The sequence below is a fragment of the Nomascus leucogenys genome, chromosome 10 (assembly GCF_006542625.1).
Source record: "Nomascus leucogenys isolate Asia chromosome 10, Asia_NLE_v1, whole genome shotgun sequence".
NCBI classification, from domain to species: Eukaryota; Metazoa; Chordata; class Mammalia; order Primates; family Hylobatidae; genus Nomascus; species Nomascus leucogenys.
In genome coordinates, this window is record NC_044390.1 from 99,121,965 (window position 1) to 99,145,818 (window position 23,854).

Below are 23,854 nucleotides of genomic sequence, written 5' to 3' on the forward strand. Positions count from 1 at the left end.
CCTTCAGCTGGTGAATGGGCTGATAAACCATGGTACATTCATACAGCCCAGTCCTACCAAGCAATACAAAAGAATGAACGCCTGAGACATGCATCTCCGTGGAGGACTCTCAGATGCATTTTGCAGCTAAGTGAACAGTTTCAGAAGGCTTCATATGCTCTATGACTCCATTTAAATAACACTATAAAAATGGTAAAACTAGAGAGACAGAAAACAGATGAATGATTGTCAGGTGCAGGAGGGGCTCCACTACGGAGAGGAATTCAAGAACATTGGGAGTGGTGGGGTCGTGGCAGTAGCTACGTGATGATAATGTGCCCATCAGAATTCATAGAACCATATATTGTACTCTGTAAATTACCCTTCAGTAAATCCCTCTAAAACACTCTTAAGCAGTAGAATATATATACACACAGTTTTTCTAGTATATGACTTTAAGATTATTTCACTTTTCTTTCTGCTTTGCAGTGAACAACTTCAGGCTCAGTCACTGCAGTGGATAGCAGAAACTGTTAGGCCTGAGGCGTTCGGAACATCCTGTGTGACCAATACCACTGTTTCTATGAGGGTACCAAGCCAGAATCACTGCATTTAGCGTTTTGTTTTGAAAGAGACCTGTTCTTTGTGGTATTTTAAAATGTAAAGCATTTCATTCATGACATCTTTTTGAGTGGCTCTTAATGGACAAGACATTCTTCCTGGCACTGTGGGCCCAAGACACGGTGTGCTTTCATGGGGGCCTTGTAGTGCTGTTGCTGGAACATGAGAGAGGTGCAGATAGCAGTGGTGGGCACGTGTGATTGTACTCGGGGGACTCAGAGAAGGCTTTCAGGAGAAGTGATGTTGGGCTTCAGGAGGACAGGAAGTACGTCGTCCACAGAACTGGCCCTTCTGAAGGCAGGGCCAGTCATGTGAGCGGAGGGTCTGAGGGGAAGGGAATGGTGTGCATGGAGAATGGCGTGTTGTTCTGTTTGAATGGAACACGATATTAACAGAAACAGTGGTTCCCTGCCTTTAAAAGGTTTTTATTGAGTGGCTTTTGTGTGCTTGGCACTTTGTAATACTGAGGCTAGATTATACTGGGCTTTGGATATTGGGCTAAAGACTATGGATTTTTTTTTTTTTTGGGGGGGGGGGGCAGAGTATCTCTCTGTCACCCATGCTAAAGTGCAGTGGTGTGATCTCAGCTCACTGCAACCTCCACCTCCTGGGTTCGGGTGATTCTGCCTCAGCCTCCTGAGTAGCTGGGATTACAGGTGCCCGCTACTGTACCTGGCTAATTTTTGTATTTTTGGTAGAGACGGGATTTCACCATCTTGGCCCAGCTGGTCTTGAACTCCTGACCTCGTGATCCACCCACCTCAGCCTCCCAAAGTGCTGGGATTACAGGCATGAGCCACTGCGCCTGGCCTAGACTATGGATTTTATTCACCAGGTAGTGGGGAGCCCTTAACGGTCTTAGAGCAGAGAGAAGTTCTAGGAAAATTAACGTGATACTACGTATGTAGAATTGATTAAAGTAGAAGAGGCTAAGGAGAAAAACGATTTCTTCCCCCCCCCTTTTTTTTTTTTTTTGAGACAGCATCTTGCTGTTGCTCTGGCTGGAGTGCAGGGGTACAATCACAGCTCACTGCAGCCTCACACTCACAGGCTTAAGCAATCCTCCCACCTCAGCTTCCTGAATAGTTGGGATGCGAAAACTGTTTAAGGAGTCCAGAAAAGGATGACTTCTGTTTCTGGTAACAAGATGAGTTAAGTTATTTTTATACCACCTCTTAATGAAAAAAACTGAAGTTATTGGATAAAAATTTTTAAAGCTTCAAGGAATTGACAAGAATAATTAATTATCAGGCCCAAATCTAAGGGAGGGAAGAAACTCAGAGAGAGAAACAGGATTCACTGAAGTCATGTTTGCCTTGAAAATAAATTTCAGCTTGTGGAATGAGGGAACTCGAATTCAAGTCCAAGGCTGGGCCAAGGTGGATAATCCAAAAAGGAAACTATTGATACACTGAGGTAGGGCCCTAGGTGGCTAAACCTTTAGGGCGAGAGTGAACCAGAAGCAGAATCCATCTGCCCTTGGCCTTCAGGGGTCAAAAGAAGAGTTGCCCTTGGATTGAGCAGTGGAGCACGGTGGGGACGGTCCCTGAGAGGTTGAAACCACAGGGCAGTTTGCAGCTGAAGTTGATATTACCTTAAAAGTGTCTCCCACACTCCCTCGCATCAAGTGAAGTATACCTGCTTCAGTGGGCATGTTCTTGGGCAGCTGACCTGGAGCAAATGCAGATTCTCTCTGGAGGATTATGCTTTCTTGACTTCTGAGAATCTCCACAAATAGTTTTCTAGTATAATACAGTACAATACAATAGAATACAAAATAACTAAACGGAAAAGAAAAGGCATTATGAGTGAGAATCAGCGGAATGACAGACACTGGATAGGCCTGTAAAGATATGTGATATTGGGATTATCAGGTTTAGATTTTAAAGGTTAGGCTTTCAGGCTGGGCACGGTGTCTCACGCCTGTAATCCCAGCATTTTGGGAGGCCGAGGCAGGCGGATCATGAGGTCAGGAGATAGAGACCATTCTGGCTGGCTAACACGGTGAAACCCCGTCTCTACAGAAAATACAAAAAAAAAATTAGCCAGGCATGGTGGCATGCATGTGTAGTCCCAGCTACTCGGGAGGCTGAGGCAGGAGAATTGCTTGAACCCGGGAGGCAGAGGTTGCAGTGAGCCGAGATCACACCATTGCACTCCAGCCTGGGTGACAGAGCGAGACTCCGTTAAAAAAAAAAAAAAAAAGTTATGCTTTCTATTTTAAGGAAATAAAAGAGAAGATTGAGAATATCTGAATATCTGTAAGGAGGAAACTATGTTTAGAAAGAATGTAGAGAACTTTTAGAAAAGTCTGATTACCAAAATTGGGGGAAACAACCCAAACTTAAGAATGGGCTTAGTATCACACAATTGAGGAGAAAATGAGGGAAGTGGAGGCAAAAATCAGAAGACATCCTACACGCAACATGGGATGACAGGATGACACATGGAGGACATGGCGACAGGGCCTGATAGGTGGTCACTGACTATCAGACAGAAAATTGAGCAGAGTCAATATTTGAAGACGGAATAGTTTTTGAGAACTTACTAATGACACTGATGCATATATGCAGAAGGTCTAATCCCAATCAAGGATGAGTAAAAGGAACCACGTCTGCATAATGCCAGTGACCAGGAGGTCTTTCAAGCAGCCATAGGAAAAGACAGATTGCCTTCAGAGGTGGAACGGCTCACTTGTCAACTTGTCAGCAGCAGCAGCAGTGAGGCTGGGAGCCAGCAGGTGTCGTCGTCGTGCCAGGGAAAGAAAGTTGCTGCCAGCCTAGGGCTCTGCATCTCTTGGAAATATCTTAAAGGACAAGGGAGGCCGGGTGTGGTGGCTCACACCTATAATCCCAGCACTTTGGGAGGCTGAGGCGGGCGGATATCCTGAGGTCGGGAGTTTGAGACCAGCCTGACCAACATGGAGAAACCCCGTCTCTACTAAAAGTATAAAATTAGCTGGGCATGGTGGCACATGCCTGTAATGCCAGCTATTCGGGAGGCTGAGGCAGGAGAATTGCTTGAACCTGGGAGGTGGAGGTTGCGGTGAGCCAAGATTGCACCATTGCAGTGCAGCCTGGGCAACAAGAGCAAGACTCCATCTCAAAAAAAAAAAAAAAAAAAAAAAAAAGGGGCAAAATAAAGACATTTTCAACTTTGGACCTTCACTGAATGATATCCTTTAAGCAGAAGAAAGGTGTTCCCAGCTGGAAGTGGTAACAAGGTGGACTCATGGATGAATGCAGGAGCTCACTGGGGTTAGAAAGAGGAAATAAATACACAGGATAGTAACATGCAAGCTGGGGAAGGGGCAGAGGGGCTGAAATGTGCACAGATCTCGTTACTGTTTAGGAAGAGCATGGAGTATTTAGACTTTGGCAAGCATCCGTGGTAACTCCAGACCAGCCACCAGAAGAGTGAGAGCAGAGCGAGTTGCTCCCAACTGTGGCAGGGACATTGGTGAGGAAAGAGTCATCTGAGAGGAGGCAAGAAAGGAGATGAAAAGAAACATACAGCAGCTGGGTGGAATGGAAAGCATGGAGTAACACACTAGATTTCCATCCAAACGCGTAAGCAATGAGACATAAAAGGATCAAGAGAAACTAAAAATACACTGCACATTGGAACCAAGGGAGCTGGCAGAGGTCAGCTGAAGGGACACTGCAGAGGTGGCATGATTGCGTTTGCCTTCCAGTTTATGGTGGGACAAGGAAGGGCAGTGGAGCAAGGTGGGATAGGGTGAGGGGACCACTCTGGCTGCCACTTCTGCCTGCAGGCCAGAGTGGACTGCAGGGCACAGTGAGGATGCTCTGAATTTTAGGCAAGATGAAGGTAAGATGCCACAAGACCGCAAGCACATGGTGAGACACTCAGGGCTGTCGTTTCAGCACAGATGGGGACAGTGGTAGAGAGCCAGGACTGTGGGCTGTGTGTTTGTGGGTAGCATCGGTGCCTCAAGGACAGTCGTTATGTTCCTGGGGACCAAGAGGTCTTTGTGCGGAGAGGGAGGGATAGGACAGCCTTTTCAGCATGTGCACGGGAGTGTCATCATCTGAAATGTGTTTCTGTGGGTGATGTGATCTGCTGTGAGAAAACATTGTTCAAGGCACTTGCTTTTGAATTTACACATGAAATCAGCAGTTTTCAAAAGACCGAACTCTAGCGTGTGTTTCACTTGTTTCGCCTCTGTAGTTGGATGCTCTTGTCTTCCCTGCTCTGAGTGTGAACAGCCCTGAGTGCTGTGTGAAATATTTGATGAGGTCCTCTGTTTGCCTTTTCTAGACGCCGGGAGGCTCTGCTCCCGCCCAGGTGGTGCACACCCAGCCCCCACCACGGGCAGTCGGCTCCCCAGCCACGGCGACCCCTGACCTGGTGTCCATGGCAACGACTCAGGGTGTTCGAGCGGTCACTTCTGTGACAGCCTCGGCCGTGGTCACTACCAACCTGACCCCAGTGCAGACCCCGGCACGGTCTTTGGTGCCCCAAGTGTCCCAAGGTAAAGCCAGGTTGGGAGCTTTGTCTGCCACGCGTCTGCTCTGGCGCGTGTGAGGGCTCAGCTGCTGCTTGCTGTCTGAGAATGAGGATCTGAAGGTGGGCGAGTATCCCTGTCCAGACCTAATGAGCAAACCTCTTCATAGCCACAGGAGTTCAGCTCCCTGGAAAAACCATCACACCTGCACATTTCCAGCTTCTCAGGCAGCAGCAGCAGCAGCAGCAGCAGCAGCAACAACAACAACAGCAGCAACAGCAGCAGCAGCAGCAGCAGCAGCAGACGACGACGACGACGACCTCTCAGGTGCAAGTTCCACAGATCCAGGGCCAGGCCCAGTCCCCAGCACAGATCAAAGCTGTGGGCAAGCTGACGCCGGTGAGCATTTCCCAGAGGACCATGAATGTGTGCGTCTTGCGGTCAGTCAGCCCAGAGTCTGTGAGACGGTGCCTGCTTGCATGGTGCAGTGCAGAGTGTATTTTGCAAACGTCTAGCACTGCCTTTATGTAGGACACGTGCTTCGATTTATTGGTCTAAAATTTCCCATGTCATAACACTTTGATCATGCCTTAGGGAAGTATCTTACAGCTTATTCAGAGCACTTTGGAGACATTAACACCCAGCGTGCAAATGCATCTTCTTGCTTAGGCGTCTTGTGCCTTGTGTTCAGCATCAGTCTCTAGGCCCGCTTGTTGCGGTTCTGGACCAGAGAAAGTGCTGGTGAGAAGATATTCCTCAGCAGTGTTGGGAGAGCAGGCGGTGGACCCTGGGTTTGTTTCGATGTGATTCACGTGCGGTGCTGTTTCTCAAAGGTGGTCATTGGAGTACTGATGTACCTGATTTTTGCTAACCTCTGTACCAGCTTTGCTGTTCTTTATGTAAATATATTCATTTTAAAAGGAAATGTTGGGCCGGACGCAGTGGCTCACGCCTATAATCCCAGCACTTTGGGAGGCCAAGGCGGGCAGATCATTTAAGGTCAGGAGTTCGAGACCAGCCTGGTCAACATGGCGAATCCCTGTCTCTACTAGAAATACAAAAATTAGCCGGACGTGGTGGCGGGTGCCTATAATCCCAGCTGAGGCCCAAGAATCGCTTGAACCTGGAAGGCAGAGGTTGCAGTGAGCCGAGATCGCGCCACTGCACTCCAGCCTGGGCGACAGAACAAGACTCTGTCTCAAAGGAAAAAAAAAGGAAATGTTGTGTCCTACCATAAATGGAAAATCATTAATACTTGTCATAGAAAGTAACCAGAGAAACATACGGAATAAAGACAAGACAATATTTTGAAGTTTCAGCTCACTGTTGGGCCTGCCGGAGTGCTTGAGTCTGGGCCTCTCCGTGGTCTGGAAGGGAGGAAGTGGGTTGCGGGAGATGCACACTCAGCTGAGGGCCCCTCCTGGGGCTGTCGGGAGGGCTGTCGGTGGAATGTAGACATTGAGCTTGTCCTATTCCTGTCACACCAGCCATCCCTCGAGGGCTGCGTGGCCATATGTGGCTGTGGCTACCACCCTGGGCAGTCCCCGCCTAGCCCCCTTGTATCCTGCAGGAAGTGCCACTGGACAGTGCTAAATTAGAACGCTGTGCTCAAGAATTCCGGGCCCAGCAGAGGCAACTGTCAGGGAGCCAGAGCTGGGCTTTGACCCCCTGGCCCACAGCCACACAGGTGCCTTGTCACCTGCCCCAGTTCATCCACTGAGACACCAGTGCCTTCAACATCAAGGCTACCACCCAGCCTTGGCTTCCAGGAGCTCTGTGTGCCAGCTGTTTGCCTGTCTCCTCCGTTCCTCACTCTGTCCTGTCTCCTCCGTTCCTCACTCTGTCCTCTCCCAAATCCATTTCAAAACCAGTTCACTTTCAGGATTTCAAAAGAGACTTGATAGTCATGATCAACTCAGTATAGGTTTTCTTAAAAATTTTTTTCTTAAAATGTTTTTTGAACTTAAAAAAAAGTTTGGCGCTACAGATTTAAATCGACTTGTTTGTGAGGGATAATAGAAATTTTGCTATGAACTGAACAGTCAGAATGTCTGTTTGTAGTTTTCACCGACGAAATGCTCATTTTTAATAAATGAACAGCTGGAAGGTACTGGGCACCCCATGGAAGGCGGTCTGTATGCTGCATGGTAGCAGGTGTCTGCTTTGGTATTTAATGGGCAGTAGAGGGGTGGCTTAGGATCAAGATGTCTACTTAAAGAATGGAGCACAGTTAATGTTGAAGAGAAGGTACTTTGCTTGTATTTTAGGAACACCTCATCAAAATGCAGAAGCAGAAGCTGCAGATGCCCCCACAGCCCCCACCGCCACAGGCCCAGTCTGCGCCCCCGCAGCCAACAGCCCAAGTGCAAGTGCAGGCCTCGCAGCCCCCACAGCAGCAGAGCCCCCAGCTCACGACGGTCACGGCCCCAAGGCCTGGTGCCCTGCTGACGGGCACCACCGTGGCCAACCTCCAGGTGGCCCGGCTCGTAAGTGTCAGTTTCTGTTTGTTTTCCAAAAGCAGCATCTTTTTATGTTTTAACACAGCTGTTGCGCTTGCTCAGGTGCGTGTCATGTGTTACAGGAGTGAGTGTGAGATGGGATCTTTTCCCTGAGAACTTAGTACCCCTTGGACAGAGGACGGGACTCACCACTTGTGGAACATTAACACAGCAGCAGCTCCCAGAGCCCATCCAGGCATCACCAAGCTTTTCAGGGCCTGAACTGAGGGGGGTGGAGAGTGAGGCGCAGCCTGCGTGGCGTCCCTGTGCTGCTGAGGGAGCGTGCAGGAACCAAGGCCTGTGTGGCTGGAGCAGACGGTGCTGTGCATGTAAGCTGTAGGCATGGGCAGGTGGCCGTCTCTGAAGCTGCCCTCAGGTGACCACTGTAGGCAGGGAGAGCATTTGGAGATTTCAGAAGGGACTGACATCAGGCCCAAGTGCTGTCCGGGAAGACCGGCTCTCAGCAGGTGCCAGCGTCCCGGGGCAGGCAGCGTCACTGCACTGTGACTAGAGCTCAGCTGGGGTGCTGGTGACAGCTGCCCTGTTGGAGGCTCACCCTGAGCTAGACTTTGCCCTTCGTTCTCTTGTGTCTTTCACCTGGCCCAGCGCTCATGGACTGCCCCAGGCAGGGATAAGGGTCTTACTATTAATTCCATTTTACAGGTTAAGAAACTGAGGCACGTAGGCTAAGTTCCCACCCAAATTCCACAACCAGTCAACTGCAACTCAAGCTAGGATTTGGGGACCCAGGTGCTCAGGCTCAGCTGTGTGGGTGCTGGACCCCCACTTTGGGTCTTCCCTGGGAGGGGCTAGCCCTCCACAACAGAGTGAGTAGAAGTGGATAAAAAACTACAAAAAGGTGCTTGGTTTCATTCATGTTCACAAAAATGCAAATTCACTGAGAAGGGTGGTAACACCTAGTGGTAGCCAGGGTACAGGGGTCTTGTTGGACAGGAATCAGTGGCCTCTTTTTGGAGAGGATTTTGGTAATTAAGCTATAAAAATGTGCATGCTTATTTAACTAAACACTCCTCTTATGTCCTGGAGAAATAACCGAACATTTACAAAGTGATGAATATACAAGCTTGTTTGCTTCATGAATGTTAGAGGAAATTAAATGTCCATTACTAAGAATTTCATTAAGTAAATTATGTGTCACCCAAACAATGGAATATTAAGCAACTTTGAAAGTGGTTTTTTGTAAAGAGAAGAGAAACAGATTTCAAAATATTTATAATTCATGTCATTTTTGCACACTTTCACGGTGAGCCACGCAGATGTGAACAGTGGCTGAAGGCTAAATACCAGTTTTAATATTCGATGTGAGTAGTTTGAGGAGTGTGGGTAATTTTTACTTTGTATTTGCTTATGTAATCTTAGTCTCTATACATACAAAAATAGAAGTACTTCCATTTACCATTTTTTAAATGGTAACTTAAGAGAAAATGTGGGACGGGAGGCTGAGGCAGTCATTTTGAAGAGAGGGACGGGCTGATGTTGAGTGGTCACTGAAGGAACAGGAAGTGAAGGCTTCTGTGGGAAACGGGACAGGATGCGGTTACTGGTTCAGGAGATGGAGGGAAGTGAAGGTGATGTCCCGCGAGATCACTGACATCTGGACGCAGCAGCACGTGTGATGAGCCTGCAGGTCTTGTGGGAGCTTCAGAAGCGTGGGCTGACCTGTGACTCGACATTTTCCTGCAGCGCGCAGATCTCTCATTTTTCCTTTCCTGTTGGGCTACTTTAAACTTTGTTGATCTTTGCAAATTTTCTCATGGCATGACCTCTTGTGGAGAAGTATTTGGAAAGACATACCATGTCCTGAATTTCTCTGGACTCTCCCATTATTTCTACTGTTTAGACCCGGGTTCCCACTTCTCAGCTGCAGGCGCAAGGGCAGATGCAGACCCAGGCACCCCAGCCAGCCCAGGTGGCCTTGGCGAAGCCTCCGGTGGTGTCCGTCCCGGCAGCCGTGGTCTCCTCACCGGGAGTCACCACCCTGCCCATGAACGTCGCGGGGATCAGCGTGGCGATCGGTCAGCCACAGAAGGCAGCAGGTGCCGGCCCCAGCACACCCTCCCCTCCTGGGCTTGAGCCCGGTTTCACAGGCCTCTCTGGTGGCAGTGGTCACCAGCAACCCACGTTCTTTCCTCACACCCACCCACTTGAGTGTGCCATCATGTGTTCTAGCACAAACGTGCCTTGGTGCTTTCCAGGCACAAGGCTGGGTCCTCAATTGAACTGTTAACATTCTGAAATTTCCGTCTTAATTTAAGTGTAATTTGTGAATCCAGAAACATTTTAATGTAGTTAAGGGATGGCTTACTTGTCTCCATAGAGTTTCGTAGTGTATTATTTTCTGTAGAGGTGAGTCAGTTGGAACAGAGCTTGGTGTGAGCCTCAAGCTCTTTTTCCAATGTGCTGACTAAGGGGCTTTTGCTGCCTGCAGGACAGACCGTGGTGGCCCAGCCCGTGCACGTGCAGCAGCTGCTGAAGCTGAAGCAGCAGGCCGTCCAGCAGCAGAAGGCCATCCAGCCCCAGGCTGCCCAGGGCCCGGCAGCCGTCCAGCAGAAGGTACCAGGGCCAGGGGCTTCTCACTTCTGGGTCTATGCCAAGCCAAAGCTGCTGCTGGAGGAAAGGGTCCTGAGCAGACAAAGCCCCATGTGGCGGCCCAGGCTTTTCAGAGGGTGGCTTCAAGGGCTGGAGGTGCTAGGGTAGTCACCCCTGTTGGTTTCTCCTTCCTTTGAAAGGTGAATGCTGTGTGTGATGTGACAAGTGAGGCTGAGGTCTTGGCAGGGGGGTGGAGGGGGTATAGTCTGTGAGGATGGCTGGGTTCCAGGTAAGAAGCCTGCAGGTTGGCCGGGCGCAGTGGCTCACGCTTGTAATCCCAGCACTTTGGGAGGCCGAGGCGGGCGGATCATGAGGTCAGGAGATCGAGACCACGGTGAAACCCCGTCTCTACTAAAAATACAAAAAAAATTAGCCGGGCGTGGTGGCGGGCGCCTGTAGTCCCAGCTACTTGGAGAGGCTGAGGCAGGAGAATGGCGTGAACCCGGGAGGTGGAGCTTGCAGTGAGCCGAGATTGCGCCACTGCACTCCAGCCTGGGCAACAGAGCGAGACTTCGTCTCAAAAAAAAAACCTGCATGGCATTGGGACAGACACAGGGAGTGCAACTGCATGATGCGGGCCAGTGGGCTTAGGGAAGCAGACGCAGCTCACACCACAGAACACGCCTGGACTCCTAGTGGAGGACAGGGACACCGCACAGTCTGGACCCCAGACAGAGAATGTGGCCTCTGTGCATATTGGTGGAAAAGGGGAGATACACATGCCAGGGCCCGACGTGGATGGGGGCACAGCAGGGCACTGGGCTCCAAGGGCGTCTACAGGCGCAGCCAGCTGCCTGAGACGATACCTGTGCCTCTCAGCAGCCAGTGCTGTGTTGAAGGACATGAGGGGGACACGGTGGTGAGACAGCTCTGCCTCCAGGGACTTCTGCTCATGGTGGCTCATAGGTGGCACCCAGCCCAAGTCCCAGGCTTCAGATGGCTGGTGTGGGTCCTCAGACCCCACGTTCTGTTGGCACTGCTCTCTGGCTAGAGCTAGAAGGCGGGCTCTGATGGGAAGCCACGTGGCTATGTGGGGAGCTGCCCTGTTCCCTGAGCGCTGCGCTGGACCCCTGCAGGCACCTGGTGCTTATCCTCAAGACGGAGGATGTTGTTTTGAGGAAACTGAGGCTCAGAGAAAAGGACTTGCCCAGATCACAGGGCCAGTAAAAGGCGGCTGGCTGACTCCAGCAGGCCCAGGGTTCTTTGTGCCACACCACCTGGACACTGGCTGTGCTGTGAGCCGCTGCTACCTCCTGCAGAAGACCAGTGCTCAGGGACCCTGTGGGTGAAGCCCTGCTGGTTGCCAGCAATGGCATGCTCTGTGGGGAGCTAGAAGCAGAGCTGTCCTTTGGAACCCAGAGGGAGAGGGAGTGAGCACTGAGGGGACACAAGGCCGGGAGGCACAGGGTGTCTGGGTAATGCCACCAGCTCCGCCGTGGCCGGGTTCCAAAGACCAGCCTGCATCCCCAGTTGGCATGACCACTGCAGGGAAGTGCGTGTCCTTTGGGTCGGGATGGTCATCTGCATTTATTTACCTCTGGAAGAAGGAGACAGTACTGGGACTTACCTCCTGGGCCTGGTCAGCAGCCCCTGGGTGCGTCATGGTGGTCCATGGGCAGACGTGGCCATGCTGATGCACAGGTGGGTGTGGTCGCTCAGGTTTGAGCTGTGCTTGAGGGAGCAGTGGGGGGCTGCAGCTGAAGCGCTGGGCTGTGTGTTCCTATGATTGGACAGAAACATCCTTAGATGTTAAAAACCCCTATTTACCCATAAGCATGGCTGATAAAGCAGATACGTAAACTTCAGATGTACACGATATGATATGCAAAAATTGTGCATACCAGTTTGTTACCCCGTGTACTAAATATTTTCTCTATGTCTGCCAAGTTTTTAAATTGGATTTGAGAGATTGTGATCATTTTCAGTCACCTAAGTAGCAGCTCCGTGCAGGTGTGACAAGGGTGTCAGGGTGCCCCACCAGCCCGACTATGCGGGGAGCAGCGTCCCGGGTGGGGTGGGCTGCAGGCAACGGCCAGGCCTCCTGGAGGAGAAGCTGGTGGCCATGCTGCATGGGCAGAGATGGGCCTGGAGGCAGTGGCAGGGATGGGACAGAGGGCAGGACATGTGGGTATGCACAGGGTTGGTCTGGGAGGTAGGCTGGAAAGGGGCTGGGTTCTGCCGTAGGGCCCAGAGCGGGCAGGAGTCTTGAGCACGGCGTGGTCTCTGCGGCCCTAATTTCGCAGTCTCTCCCCAGATCACCGCACAGCAGATCACCGCCCCTGGCGCACAGCAGAAGGTTGCCTACGCCGCACAGCCGGCCCTTAAGACCCAGTTTCTTACCACACCCATCTCCCAGGCCCAGAAACTGGCTGGGGCCCAGCAAGTGCAGACCCAGATCCAGGTGAGTGGGGAACATGGCGAGGGCCCAAGTGTCAGGAGTGGGTGCCTGGCCTTTGGCTTGTGTGTCTCGCGGGCTTTGCGAGCTCCCAGCCCTTGGCGGGTGCACTGGCTGGTGTACTGGAGGGAAGTGTGTCCTGGCCTTCAGGTTTCACCCCCTTTGGCTCCTGGGAAGGCTCCTCTCTGCCGGTGCCTGTTCCGGCTGTCACCAGCTTTGCCTTCATGTTCTATGTGTCGATCTCCAGCTCTGTGGGGTACAGCTGCCCTCTCCCAGTTCCAGCCTCCTCTTCTCCCTTCCTGGTGTCTTTTTAAAAAATATATTTTATTTTGTTTTTTGATTTTTTTTATATTTCTTGGTCATCAAGTTCTACCTGGTGTCTTTGGGAGAACTGAGTTCCTGATTTCATGTGTGCAGTGTGCCCTCCCGTCTTCCTCTCTGCCTAGAGCTTTTATGTCCTGCTTCCTCCCAGAGCTTATGGAGTTACCTCGCTGCATCCTTCTCTAAGAGTGGGGGAGTTGTACCTTCTTAGCTGGTCTTCCAGCCTCCTGGAGTTGGTTTTTGGGTATGAGATAGAAACAGGAATTCAGTTAGAGCAGGGGAGTTTTACCTTCTCAGCTAGTCTTACATCCTCTGGGAATTGGTTTTTGGGTCTGAGATAGAAACAGGAATTCAATTTGATGTGCCCTATGAATACCCTGTTTTCAGCCCCATTTATTTAAAAGCCCATTCTGTCATCCATCGATCCACAGTGCCGCCTCCACCCGAGATCCTGTGGGGATGTTCAGGGCTTGTCTCAGAGGCCATGCTGGTCCCACTGTGCTCTCGCTACGAGTGGCAGTGACACTTGGTGTCTGGAGGGCGAGTACCCCTACCACACCCTTCCTTGGGCGTAGCGTGCCTATTCTTGGCTCTTTCCACTTCTGTGTTAATTTTAGTTAGCTTAGTTCATACACTACAATCAAAACTGCTGAAAGTTTTTACTAGAATTGCATTGATTCTGTAGCTGTTTAGGGGAGAGTTGACATCTTTACATTCTTTCCTTCAGATTCACCAGTATGATGCATCTTTTCTTACTTTTTTAATGCCTTTTAATGAAGTTTTCTAATATTTTGTGAAAGTGTTATAGATTATGTTAGTTTTATTCTTAAGTAATCGGTATTTTTTGATGCATTTGTAAATGGTATGCTTTTAATTTCCATTTTCTGTCTCTGGCTGTTGTGCATTTTTGTACATTGGTTTTTTATTCTGGCCGCCTTGCTAGTTCTGGCTATTTGCATAATTTATCTTAGGATTTGGTTTTGTTTTGTTGCATTTCCTTTGTGTACAGTTGTATCACCTGTAGATCGTGACGATCTACTTCTCCCGTCTTAAAGCCTTGCTTTCTCCTGCCTTACTGTGCTGGCTGGGACCTGCAGCACAGTGGTGAATGTCAGAGTCCGTATTTCACTGTGAAGTAGGGCGTTTGCTGTGTTTTTGTCAGAGTAAGAAAATTCTGTTCTTTTTTACTTTGCTTGAAGTTTCTGTTCCTCTTTGTTATGGTGCCTTTTGTCTTGTTTATGAACTCCCTCCGTCCCTTACACATCTCCTTTAGCCTCAAAGCCTTAAGTCCTGTCTCGGTGCGAATGATACACAGATTCATGTCTGCAGCCACTTACTGTCCTGAGTTCCAGATTCTTCATCCTACCTGCCTTTGACAAATCCAGGAGATGTCTGATCCCTTAGGGCTCAGGTGTGTATGCCTGACCTGCTCCTACCAGAGGCGTCAGCTCAGGAAGGGCAGCTGTCTCTGCAGACCTTTAGCCTACTTGAGAAACCCCTACAGTCATCCATACAGGTCCAGCCTGTTGGTAGGCAGTTGTGTGTGCTTGACTTCCAGAAGAGACGTGGAGCAGCCACTTCCTGTTTCTACTGTCAGCTCCTCCTCTGCACCCTTCCCTGGTTGTTGCTATCTCTCCTGCTTCCTTTTTGCCATCCGTCCCCCAGGAATACTTTGTGGTTGTGTGGGTGGGTCGGGGGTGTGGGGGTGTGGATGTCTCCTGCAGAGCCTTGCTGCCCACAGCTCCTGGCCTGTGCACCCCTCTGCACTTGCTCCTCTGCAGGTGTGCCCCTACCAGCTTTCCTCACAGTCTCTCTTCCTGTTCACCTTTTCTGCTCTCTGTTTCTGTATTATCACTTTCAACAAATACTATAGTTACTTTGTTCAGGTGATTTTGTCTCCTCCAATAAAGCAAGCCCCATGAGTACAGGTGTGCCCGAGGGCTGTTAGTACAGTGGACAGATGGACTGTTGTAATGGGTTATAGTCATTGAATCTTGTGATGTTCAATCATGGTTGTGTTCTGGGGTGACTCACTGGGTCCTGTGGTAGTTGTCATTGTGCGTGGATGAGTTCAGTTGCTGCTCTCGTGTGTGCCACCTCACGGCATCGGGGCAGCGCAGCCTCGGTCATGTGCTCTGCCTGCCTTGTCAGGTCTGTTTCTGAGACGGGCTCCTGCATGTGTTGCCCAGGGTGGCCTCAAACTCCTGAACTCAAGCAGTTCTCCCTCCTCAGCCTCCGGAGGGCCTGGGACCACAGGTGTGCGCCACGATGCCGGGCTTTTGCCAGGGTTTTTACTTCCTTTCCTTTCTTTTATTTTGCTATTCATTTTCTAACTTATTAAGATGGAATACCACCTGAGCTTATTTCACAAATTTTATTATTTGGTTTTCCTTCAGTCCTAAATGTTTTTGGATTTCCATTTTGATTCCTTCTTTATTGCCTGGGTTCTTTTTAGAAGTGTTTCTTAATTTCCAGGTGAGGTTTTCCAGTTACTTTTTATTATTGACTTGAAAATAAATCTTCATTGTATTGTCAAGAGAATGAGGTCTGAATGATTTCAGTCTTTGAAATTTGTTGAAACTTGCTATCTAGTCCAAAATACGGTCAGTTTTAAAAAATGGTCTGTGTCCTTCCAAAGCAGTCTTCAGGATGGGTTCAGTTGTGAGATGATTTTGTTGTAACTGGGTCAAGTTTACTGTTTGTGTCATTTCGGTCTTCTGTGTCCTGCCAATCACTCGTGTTACTAGTTATTGAGAAGGCGTGTTTAGATGTCCCATTCTGAGCATTCTGAGTATGTCTTTATGTTTCTCCTTACCTTTCTCTCTGGTTTTGCTTTGTATCTTAGAAGGCTTTTCATTAGCCACATTTAAGTTTAAAGTTTTAAATTTTGTTATTTTGAAATGACTCTTACTATCTTCAGTAGTATCTCTGGTCTTGAAGCCTATTCTCCTAGTATGAGTAAAGCACCACCCTCCTGTTGGAAGTTTCTGGTCTGTATTTTTCCCTCCTTGTTTTCAGCCATTCTCTGTGTGCCCCTCATCACCTCCTGTGAGCAGCTCGCAGGCAGGTCCGGCATTGTTGTGAGGTCAGGCTTTCCGTCTCTGACTCTGACCTGAAGCACGTGTCCACTTGTCTGTATATAAGGGTGGGTATATTTGAATTTCTGGCCTCTCTTGTTTGGACTCTTTGTCTTGCTTGTTCTATTTTTTCTTTCCTCCCTTCCTTGCCTTCTTTTGGGCCACCTTCTCTTTTTTTGTCAATTTTTTCCCCTCTGCCGGTGAAAAATTATATATTTTCTTTCTGTTCTTTAAGTGGTTACCCTAAAATCTCCATGTGCACAGTTCTGTATCAGAGTATGAAGTTAACAATTGCCTCTACCCTTTTCTCCAGCAATGATCTTATCACACAGTAGCTCAGTTTATTCATCTCAAATGCTGCTGTTACCGTGCGTTTTAATTCTGTCCTTTTTCCTTTTTTCTTTTTCTTTTTTTTTTTTGACACAGTCTTGCTCCATCGCCTAGGCTGGAGTGTAGTGGCGCGATCTTGGCTCGCTGCAACTTCCGCCTCCTGTGTTCAAGCGATTATCCTGCCTCAGCCTCCTGAGTAGCTGAGATTACAGGCGCATGCCACCAGGCCTGGCTAATTTTTGTATTTTTAGTAGAGACGAGTTTCACCATGTTGGCCAGGCTAGTCTCGAACTCCTGACCTCGTGATCCACCTGCCTCAGCCTCCCAAAGTGTTGGGATTACAGGCGTGAGCCACCATGCCCAGCCATAATTCTGTCCTTTTTCATCTTTGACTTTTTATGTGGAATTACTTTCCTTCCACCTGACCCATCCTTTGGAATTTCCTTTAGTGCTTGAAAATGCCTGTGTGTCACTCTTGTTCCTGAGAGACAGTTTTGCTTAGTACAGAATTCCCGATTGACATTTTTTTTTTTTTTTTTGAGACGGAGGCTCACTCTCCCATGCTGGAGTGCAGTGGCACGATCTTGGCTCACTGCAACCTCTGTCTCCCACGTTCAAGAGATTCTTCCGCCTCAGCCTCCCGAGTAGCTGGGACTACAGGCGCGCACCACCATGCCCAGCTAATTTTTGTATTTTTAGTAGAGGTGGGGTTTCACCATGTTGGCCAGACTGGTCTCGAACTCCTGATCTCGGGTGATCCACCTGCCTCGGCCTCCCAGAGTGCTGGGATTACAGGCATGAGCCTCCGCGCCCGGTCGGCATTGTTTTCTGAGTGCATTCACGGTATCATTTCCTCACTGTGGCTGCTTTTGTTGTTGAAGAGGAGCCGGTGTCTGTCCAGCCTTTCGCTCTTCCAGGGTCACCTCTGTCTTCCCCACCGTCTGCCTGTTATTGAGACGTTGTCTTTGTCTTCGTTGTTTTGCAGTTTCATTCTGATGCTCCAGCTTCTTGAATCTCGGGCAGTCTCTCTCATGTCTTTAGGAAATGAGCAGCCACTGTTTGTTTATATGTTGCCCCTGTCCTGCTTCTTCTGCCCTCCAGGTCTCTCAGCAGCTTTTATATTTTCTGTGTCTTTGTCTTGTTGTACTATATTCTGAGTCATGTCTTTCGCTCTGTCTCCTCAGTCACTCATTTTTCCCTTGGTTAAGTCAAATCTGCTCTCAAGCTTGTCTGTTGAGTTTTTATCTTGATGATTTATTATTTTATTTTCAGAAGTTCCCAAATATGCCTGTTTATAGTCTCTTGTTTCCAGGTCTCACAGAGTGAGCAAGGTGTTTTTCTGGATCTGGTGATTTCCCTGTCTGAAATGTGCCGCATCTGCGGGGACTCCTCGTGGCCTGGGGCAAAGGTGGAGTTTTGCTTCTGCGGGCACCTTCAGGTGCCACAGGAACGCTGCTCGGTGTGTGCCTCAGCCTTTCGCTCCGCGCTCAGGTGTCACCCACCTGGCCTCTGAATCTGTGTCTCCTCCTCTCTCCTCCCCGGCACTGAGGCTTAGGGCAGGTGCTTTTCTTACAGATGCCACTGGAGGAAGGGGATGCTTTCTTTGCAGCTTTTGGGTACCTTTGTGGGGACAGTGTCTCCCTCCAGGATGGCAGCTGGCAGTAGCACGGGGCTCTTTTGCGAGCTCCCCACCGAGAGCTGGCCTATACCTGGTGTCTGGTCAGCTGTGTCCTGTGCGACCCTGGAGATCATGGGGTGCGTCTCCGTGTGGCCGGTGATCCCAGGCAGAGGTTGTGCAGCTTTTCTGCTCCGTGACTCGTGGTGCCCGCCTGTGCTTAGGTTTGGAGACTGGCAGTTCCTCTTTGCAGGTTTCTTGGTACATTTAAGATTTCTTCCTAGTGCTTTATTTAAGACGTCTCAGGATTTTCAATGCTGTGCCAAGTAAGTCCTGGACCGTTGTGGTCTTGAGATGGGCCCTGGAGCACCGGTCACATCTTTGTTTCCCAGCAGTTCCACAGGGGGCGGCGCTCAGGGCACTTCTTATCTTAGTGAATTTTATTTATAATTGTTTAAGTGACAGTAAACTAGTAAATGCCTTCTGATTGATTTTAATTTTAGTAAGAACTAACATTTATTTGGACCTTTGTTCGTGTATGAGTAAATCATATAATTTCACATTTTTCCCAGAATTATCTTGTGAAATATTATTTTCATCCGTGTTCTATAAGTAACAGGATCCACCAAGAGACCAGAGTCCATGAGGGCCTTGTGCAGGGAGGGCCCTTGAAATCAGGGCCCCCAGCACCTCTCTTGTTTTCTGGGTGCACGCCCTAATGGTGCTGATAGGACACACAGGTGGCCCAGAGCCTCTTACTACATCAAGACAGCGGGAGATGCATGCAGCAGCAAGTGCACAGAAAGTGGGCACTGGGTGGAAAGCGTTGCTTTATAAATAGTCAGATCTCAATCATGACTAAGAAAAATGTAGAAAAATGATAAAATTACCAGCCTCAAAACCTTGGTGCATCTCCGGGTTCCCCACTTCAGCTGGCTGCCTGAGCTGCACTGTACAGCTCATTACTGGAACATCGTCCAGGCCTGTCACATGCAGAGCCCTTGGGACTCACAGGACGCTCAAATACTTACCATCCTCAGTCCAATTCTTTCATATAAACTTGCAGTAGTTTTTGTGAAAAGAAAAAATGTGTCTGAAATATGAGACCAAAAATAAGCTTAAATGATGAGTGATGGCAAATTGGGGAGGCAGTCAGTTGACTCACCATGCAGTGGAGCGACTTGCTCTCTCACTGCTCCAGGTGGGCACACTACGAGAATTGCTCTTTTGTGTCACCTGGTCATTGTGTTTTTTGCATTAACTGAGAAGGACAGAAAGGGAGGAAAGATCTCTTTTTGTGCACATACTCCTTTGAATTCTATGTTTGGCTTTTTTTGTTTTGTCAAAGGTTGCAAAACTTCCTCAAGTTGTTCAACAGCAAACACCCGTGGCCAGCATCCAGCAAGTTGCCTCTGCTTCCCAGCAGGTAGGACTCAGACAAAGTGGAAACCTCACATTTTCCAGGTCAGAGAATGGGTTGTTTTCACCTGAGGTCATGATTAGGGAATCACTTTTGATTTTTGTGATACACACAAAAACATTAACTTCAGGGGAAAATCTAGATACACTTAATAATGAGAAGAAGAGTGAACAAGCGTTTTGGGGTTGTGTCAGCCATACTGAGGGAGCCTCACCTTGGGCTCACTCCCAGGACCCTTCGTTCACTATCATTGTGGGTGTGTCCTGCAAGTCGCAGACGCTGCCCTGTGGTTTTAGGGAGGCACAGGCCTCAGGCAAGCAGGCTCCGCTCGGGGCCTGCCCTTGAGCAGAGGCGCTGTGGGCACAGTGGCCCTGCCTCCCACAGAAGCCCTTCCGGCGCTTTCACTGTTGTCACTGATGCTCCACAATATGACTCTTTAGCACAGTGCTTTAAATGTAAAGCGGTGCTTTAAACTTTTTAAATTTTGTTCAAAGTCACACTGGCATATAGATTTCAAGAAACCAAACTCTATTGAAAGCTTTACTACAACAACAAAATCAGTCCCTGACCCAACTCTCACCCTTTTCCCAAGAGGCATCTGGTGTTAGTCTAAAAGCAACCATCTTTTAATTTTCCACTTGTGTTTAGTTGGAAACCAGAGGTCATATTGTTGTGTGACTGGTCATTCTTCCATGTCATAAAAGCATAGTCAGTGAAGTTTCTCGAGTCCTCCCCATCCCAAAGAACGTCCATTTTCCTGTCCCTGGAGTGAATTTCCTGGGCAATGTGTGTTTTCTGACTCTCTCGGCTCAGGCTTCTCCACAGACTGTGGCACTCACACAGGCGACAGCGGCCGGGCAGCAGGTGCAGATGATCCCTGCAGTGACCGCAACTGCCCAGGTGGTTCAGCAGAAACTCATTCAACAGCAAGTGGTGACCACGGCATCGGCCCCGCTCCAGACTCCAGGCACTCCCAACCCAGCCCAGGTGCCCGCCAGCTCTGACAGCCCAAGCCAGCAGCCCAAGTTACAGATGAGGGTCCCTGCTGTCAGGCTAAAGACACCTACTAAGCCTCCGTGCCAGTAGTCAAGGCAGCAGGGCTGCCTCTCATCTAAAGCAAAACTACCTTCCTCACAGAGAACGCTTTATTAGTGAACCTTGGGACCATGTCATGCAAGATACTCAGCACTGGGAAAGACATAATTGAAACAAAGTAGTGTAATCATTTTATTAAAATGCATCCCGCATTGCAAGACAAATGGCCCTCATGGAGCTCCCCCTTCTCTGTACTACGCGGCTCATGGAAAAAGTGACAACACGCTTCCTCTAAATCATTTCACCTTTCAGTCCCCACCCGCACCCGTCCCCTAGAGCCATAGTACTGTGTTCTGAAAGCCATTTAGAATTTCTTTGTGAGCATGTAGTGCTTCGTGCGCCACAGAAGCCGTCTGTCGTGTGTGAGGAGCATACAGTGGACTTTCTAAAGATAAGACGTGGACTTCCACAGTGTCTGCCAGAGTTTAGTTCTTTATACCTTACTGAAAAATGCCTCGTGGTCTTCGTAGAGGAGAAGACCTGTCTAAAGTAAATCATCCGAGATTGGTTTTCCATTCCAAAGAAAGCCAATATGGTTCTTTCCTTTTGTGACTTAACTTTTAAGAGAAATGTTCTGACACCCACCTGAACACACAAGGGCACGTTCTTGGCCTGTGTTCAAGGGAAATGATCAGTCATTGCATTGTTATTCCAAAGAGCAGCCAACAGTGGCCTCCCCCAGGCCCTACCCCGCAATGGGATTGGCTTTCATTTAATGGAAACTTCTGGGACTGATGCCCGACTCAGTGCACTCAAGACGCATCTCCAGCTTTCGGGGGAAGCTGGTGTGTTTGACACTGTGTTAAACAGCTCCTGAGAACCTTTGGGACACTCTGCCATGGCTGGCGTGAGGCCCAGAGGACCACGCAGAGGCAATGGTAGTACAGATGTCACACCTGAGGGTACGATGAGGCCTGGGCTCAGTGAGCCAGGACGAATGTGACAGACACCCCTTGCTGCCACAGCCAGCCCTTTGACGAAGGTGGGCTGGTGATTCTGGAAGTACTGGCTATAGCAGTGGGCCCAGTCAGCTCTTCCCTGTGGACTTGTGACAGCAGATTTTCTCTCGGATAAGCTTGTGTGGTTCTGCCAGTGAAGCAGAGAACCACCTGTGCTATTGTGGAAGGCGTGCCGTTGAGGGGGAAAACGAAGCCCAGTATTTGCTACTGTTTTCCTTTTTTTACTATGACAAGAAAATAAATGCAATTTTAGTGGAATTGATTGGCTGACAATGTCTCCTTACTTTGAAGTTTTCACCAAGGCAAAAAGGTCCATATCCAATAATATCCTTTGTGCTGTGGCTTGATTTTGGCCTATTTTACATTATTTGGCCCAGGAAATTAGGTTATATTAGGTTTTATTGTATACTAAAAATCAGTTACAGCACAATAAAGATTTTCTGTTTTTAAATTGTATTTCATCTGCTTCCTCCCCATTCTCTCACTTCAAGTGACACTGAGGAAGGTATTCTGTCCCACAGGTTTCTGTGGACAGCGATACAGCAGGATTCAGTGAAATCAACTGGGGAGCTCACTTGAGCTCTTGATAAGAAATTTGGAGAAAAGTAAAAACCAAGCTTGGAAAAAACAGAAGAAATTAATCTTTTAGTTAGTTGAACATATCAAAGCAGAGGACTGGAATCTGTTTGTTCTAACCAAACCCGTTCTCCCTGGCTCGGCATGTGCCGTGAGAGCGCAGCTTGCCGGAGGGAGGGCCGCTGTGTGCGCCTCGGATCTGGCTCCCAGTGGAAATTTTTACTCCTCCTCATCCGCAAATGTGCAGAACTGAAGTACCTAGGAATTCTGCCTTTGTCATTTGTTTTAATTTGCGTGCCCTGTTCATTTTTTTTGTCTTTCCCAAATCTTGGTAGTCTCCTTATAGTTGAAGATAAAATGTTGGGTGGACTTATTTTAGAATATCCTAGACATAACTGTCTAAGTAAAAGCGCTCTATTAATCTAAAACACTACAAGAGAATTTAGCAACATCTCTCAAATGCCTTTTTGGAGAGCTTAACGGGATTCTGAATATTTGCAATGTGGAGTTCCCGCCCCGCTCTCATGTCAGTGAGGGTCTCCTGTCTCTCAAGTGTGTTTCCTTTGGCCGTTCCCTAATACAAAATACAGACATATTTTTACTCGTAGCACTCAATTTAGTAATTTCTAGATGCTACCATTGACCTGAGTTAAATTCACTTAGTCGTGTAAGTAAAAATTCTCCTTTCAGTGTATTATCTTCTTGGCCTTCCATTTTAAAGGTTAAAGTTTCTAACCTAAGAATTAAGTACGCGTTCAGGAAGCTGTTGCCTAGGCCTTCCCCTTGTGAATCTGGGTCATTCCCATATGGCAAGTAAGAGTTGGAAACTTTGAGAACACAGACTGTAAAGGCAGCAGCCCAAACACTGTCAGACTCTAACTGGCGACCCTGGGAAGCAGTTGCCCTGTTATTCTTTAAACAGAGACGTTTATTCTAATGAAAGCCAGACTGTTTTTAAAGCATCTGGCGGGAAGCAGAAGGTTGGATCCAAGTCCTTGTTCAGATTTGGTGCCTGATAAGACAGGGGTTTCTCTTTTTGTGACCTTTATTATTATTATTTTGTTAACTGTTGTAACCAGTTAGCTGTTGTGTTTTAAGATAGAAAGGAACAAGACTAAAATTGTAAATACTTTGTAAACATCAGCATTTGTACTTGAATAGTAGGATTTTAAAGGGCATTGATAGCCTACCAAACAAAAGGCAAAATAAAGTGACCTTTTTATATATTTTTTCATTTTGTCTTTCATAGAAAACTGGTATTTAAGTTAAAATGAGATGCTAACCGAGTTTTTCATTTGTGTGAAGAAAAAACAAAACCAACAAGTAGTGTTGGAGCCAGAGGTGTTCCCCTCACTCACTCTTCCGCGGCCATAGAAGGACCTGGAAGAACAGAAATCACATCCCCCAAGTCCACCAGGCAGCTGCTTCCCAAAGCCGCACGCAGAGGAAAGAGCCGGCGCCACCCTGCCCCGTGTGGCCTGCCACCCGCACAGCACCCGTTGTCACTGTCCTGGGGGCCACGCTGGCACCAGTGTCCTTCCACACCCAGTCCGTGTGCCCGAGTAAGGGCAGGGACACTTGCTCACAGGTGCTCACCACCAAAAACGCCTGTGAGCGGATGGCCTGGGAGTTGTTGCTTCTCTTTTTCTTCTGCTTTTGCACTTTTCTTCGTTTGTTTTAAATCTGATTACAAAAGTCAACGCATACATTTAATTGAAAACGCACACATTACGCAAAGTAAAGAAGTTTCTGTATCTTTTCTCACACCACAAAAACGGGGGTGCACGGGCACTTGGCTCTGCAGCTTTGGGCTTCCACCTTAGGTCTTCCAGGTGGAAGACACACTTGGTGTCTGCAGGTGATAGTGCAGATACCAGGGTGGGCAAGAAA

At 48.6% G+C, this 23,854-nt stretch overlaps 1 protein-coding gene across 9 annotated transcripts in view; it reads left to right on the forward strand.

The window, feature by feature from the left end:
• The window catches only part of EP400 (E1A binding protein p400), a 131,751-nt gene extending 108,561 nt beyond the window's left edge, over window positions 1–23,190 (forward strand). For 8 of the 9 annotated variants that reach the window (XM_030821700.1, XM_030821707.1, XM_030821704.1 and 5 more), the window contains 8 exons: window positions 4,882–5,095; window positions 5,238–5,467; window positions 7,336–7,554; window positions 9,428–9,623; window positions 10,016–10,140; window positions 12,431–12,577; window positions 19,263–19,340; window positions 20,148–23,190. In XM_030821700.1, the coding sequence (XP_030677560.1) occupies window positions 4,882–5,095; window positions 5,238–5,467; window positions 7,336–7,554; window positions 9,428–9,623; window positions 10,016–10,140; window positions 12,431–12,577; window positions 19,263–19,340; window positions 20,148–20,420 (1,482 nt within the window). In that variant the 3' untranslated portion in view covers window positions 20,421–23,190. The remainder of the gene's footprint in view (window positions 1–4,881; window positions 5,096–5,237; window positions 5,468–7,335; window positions 7,555–9,427; window positions 9,624–10,015; window positions 10,141–12,430; window positions 12,578–19,262; window positions 19,341–20,147) is intronic. The other variant, XM_030821702.1, reaches the window with a different exon arrangement.
• The last annotated feature ends 664 nt before the right edge of the window (window positions 23,191–23,854 follow it).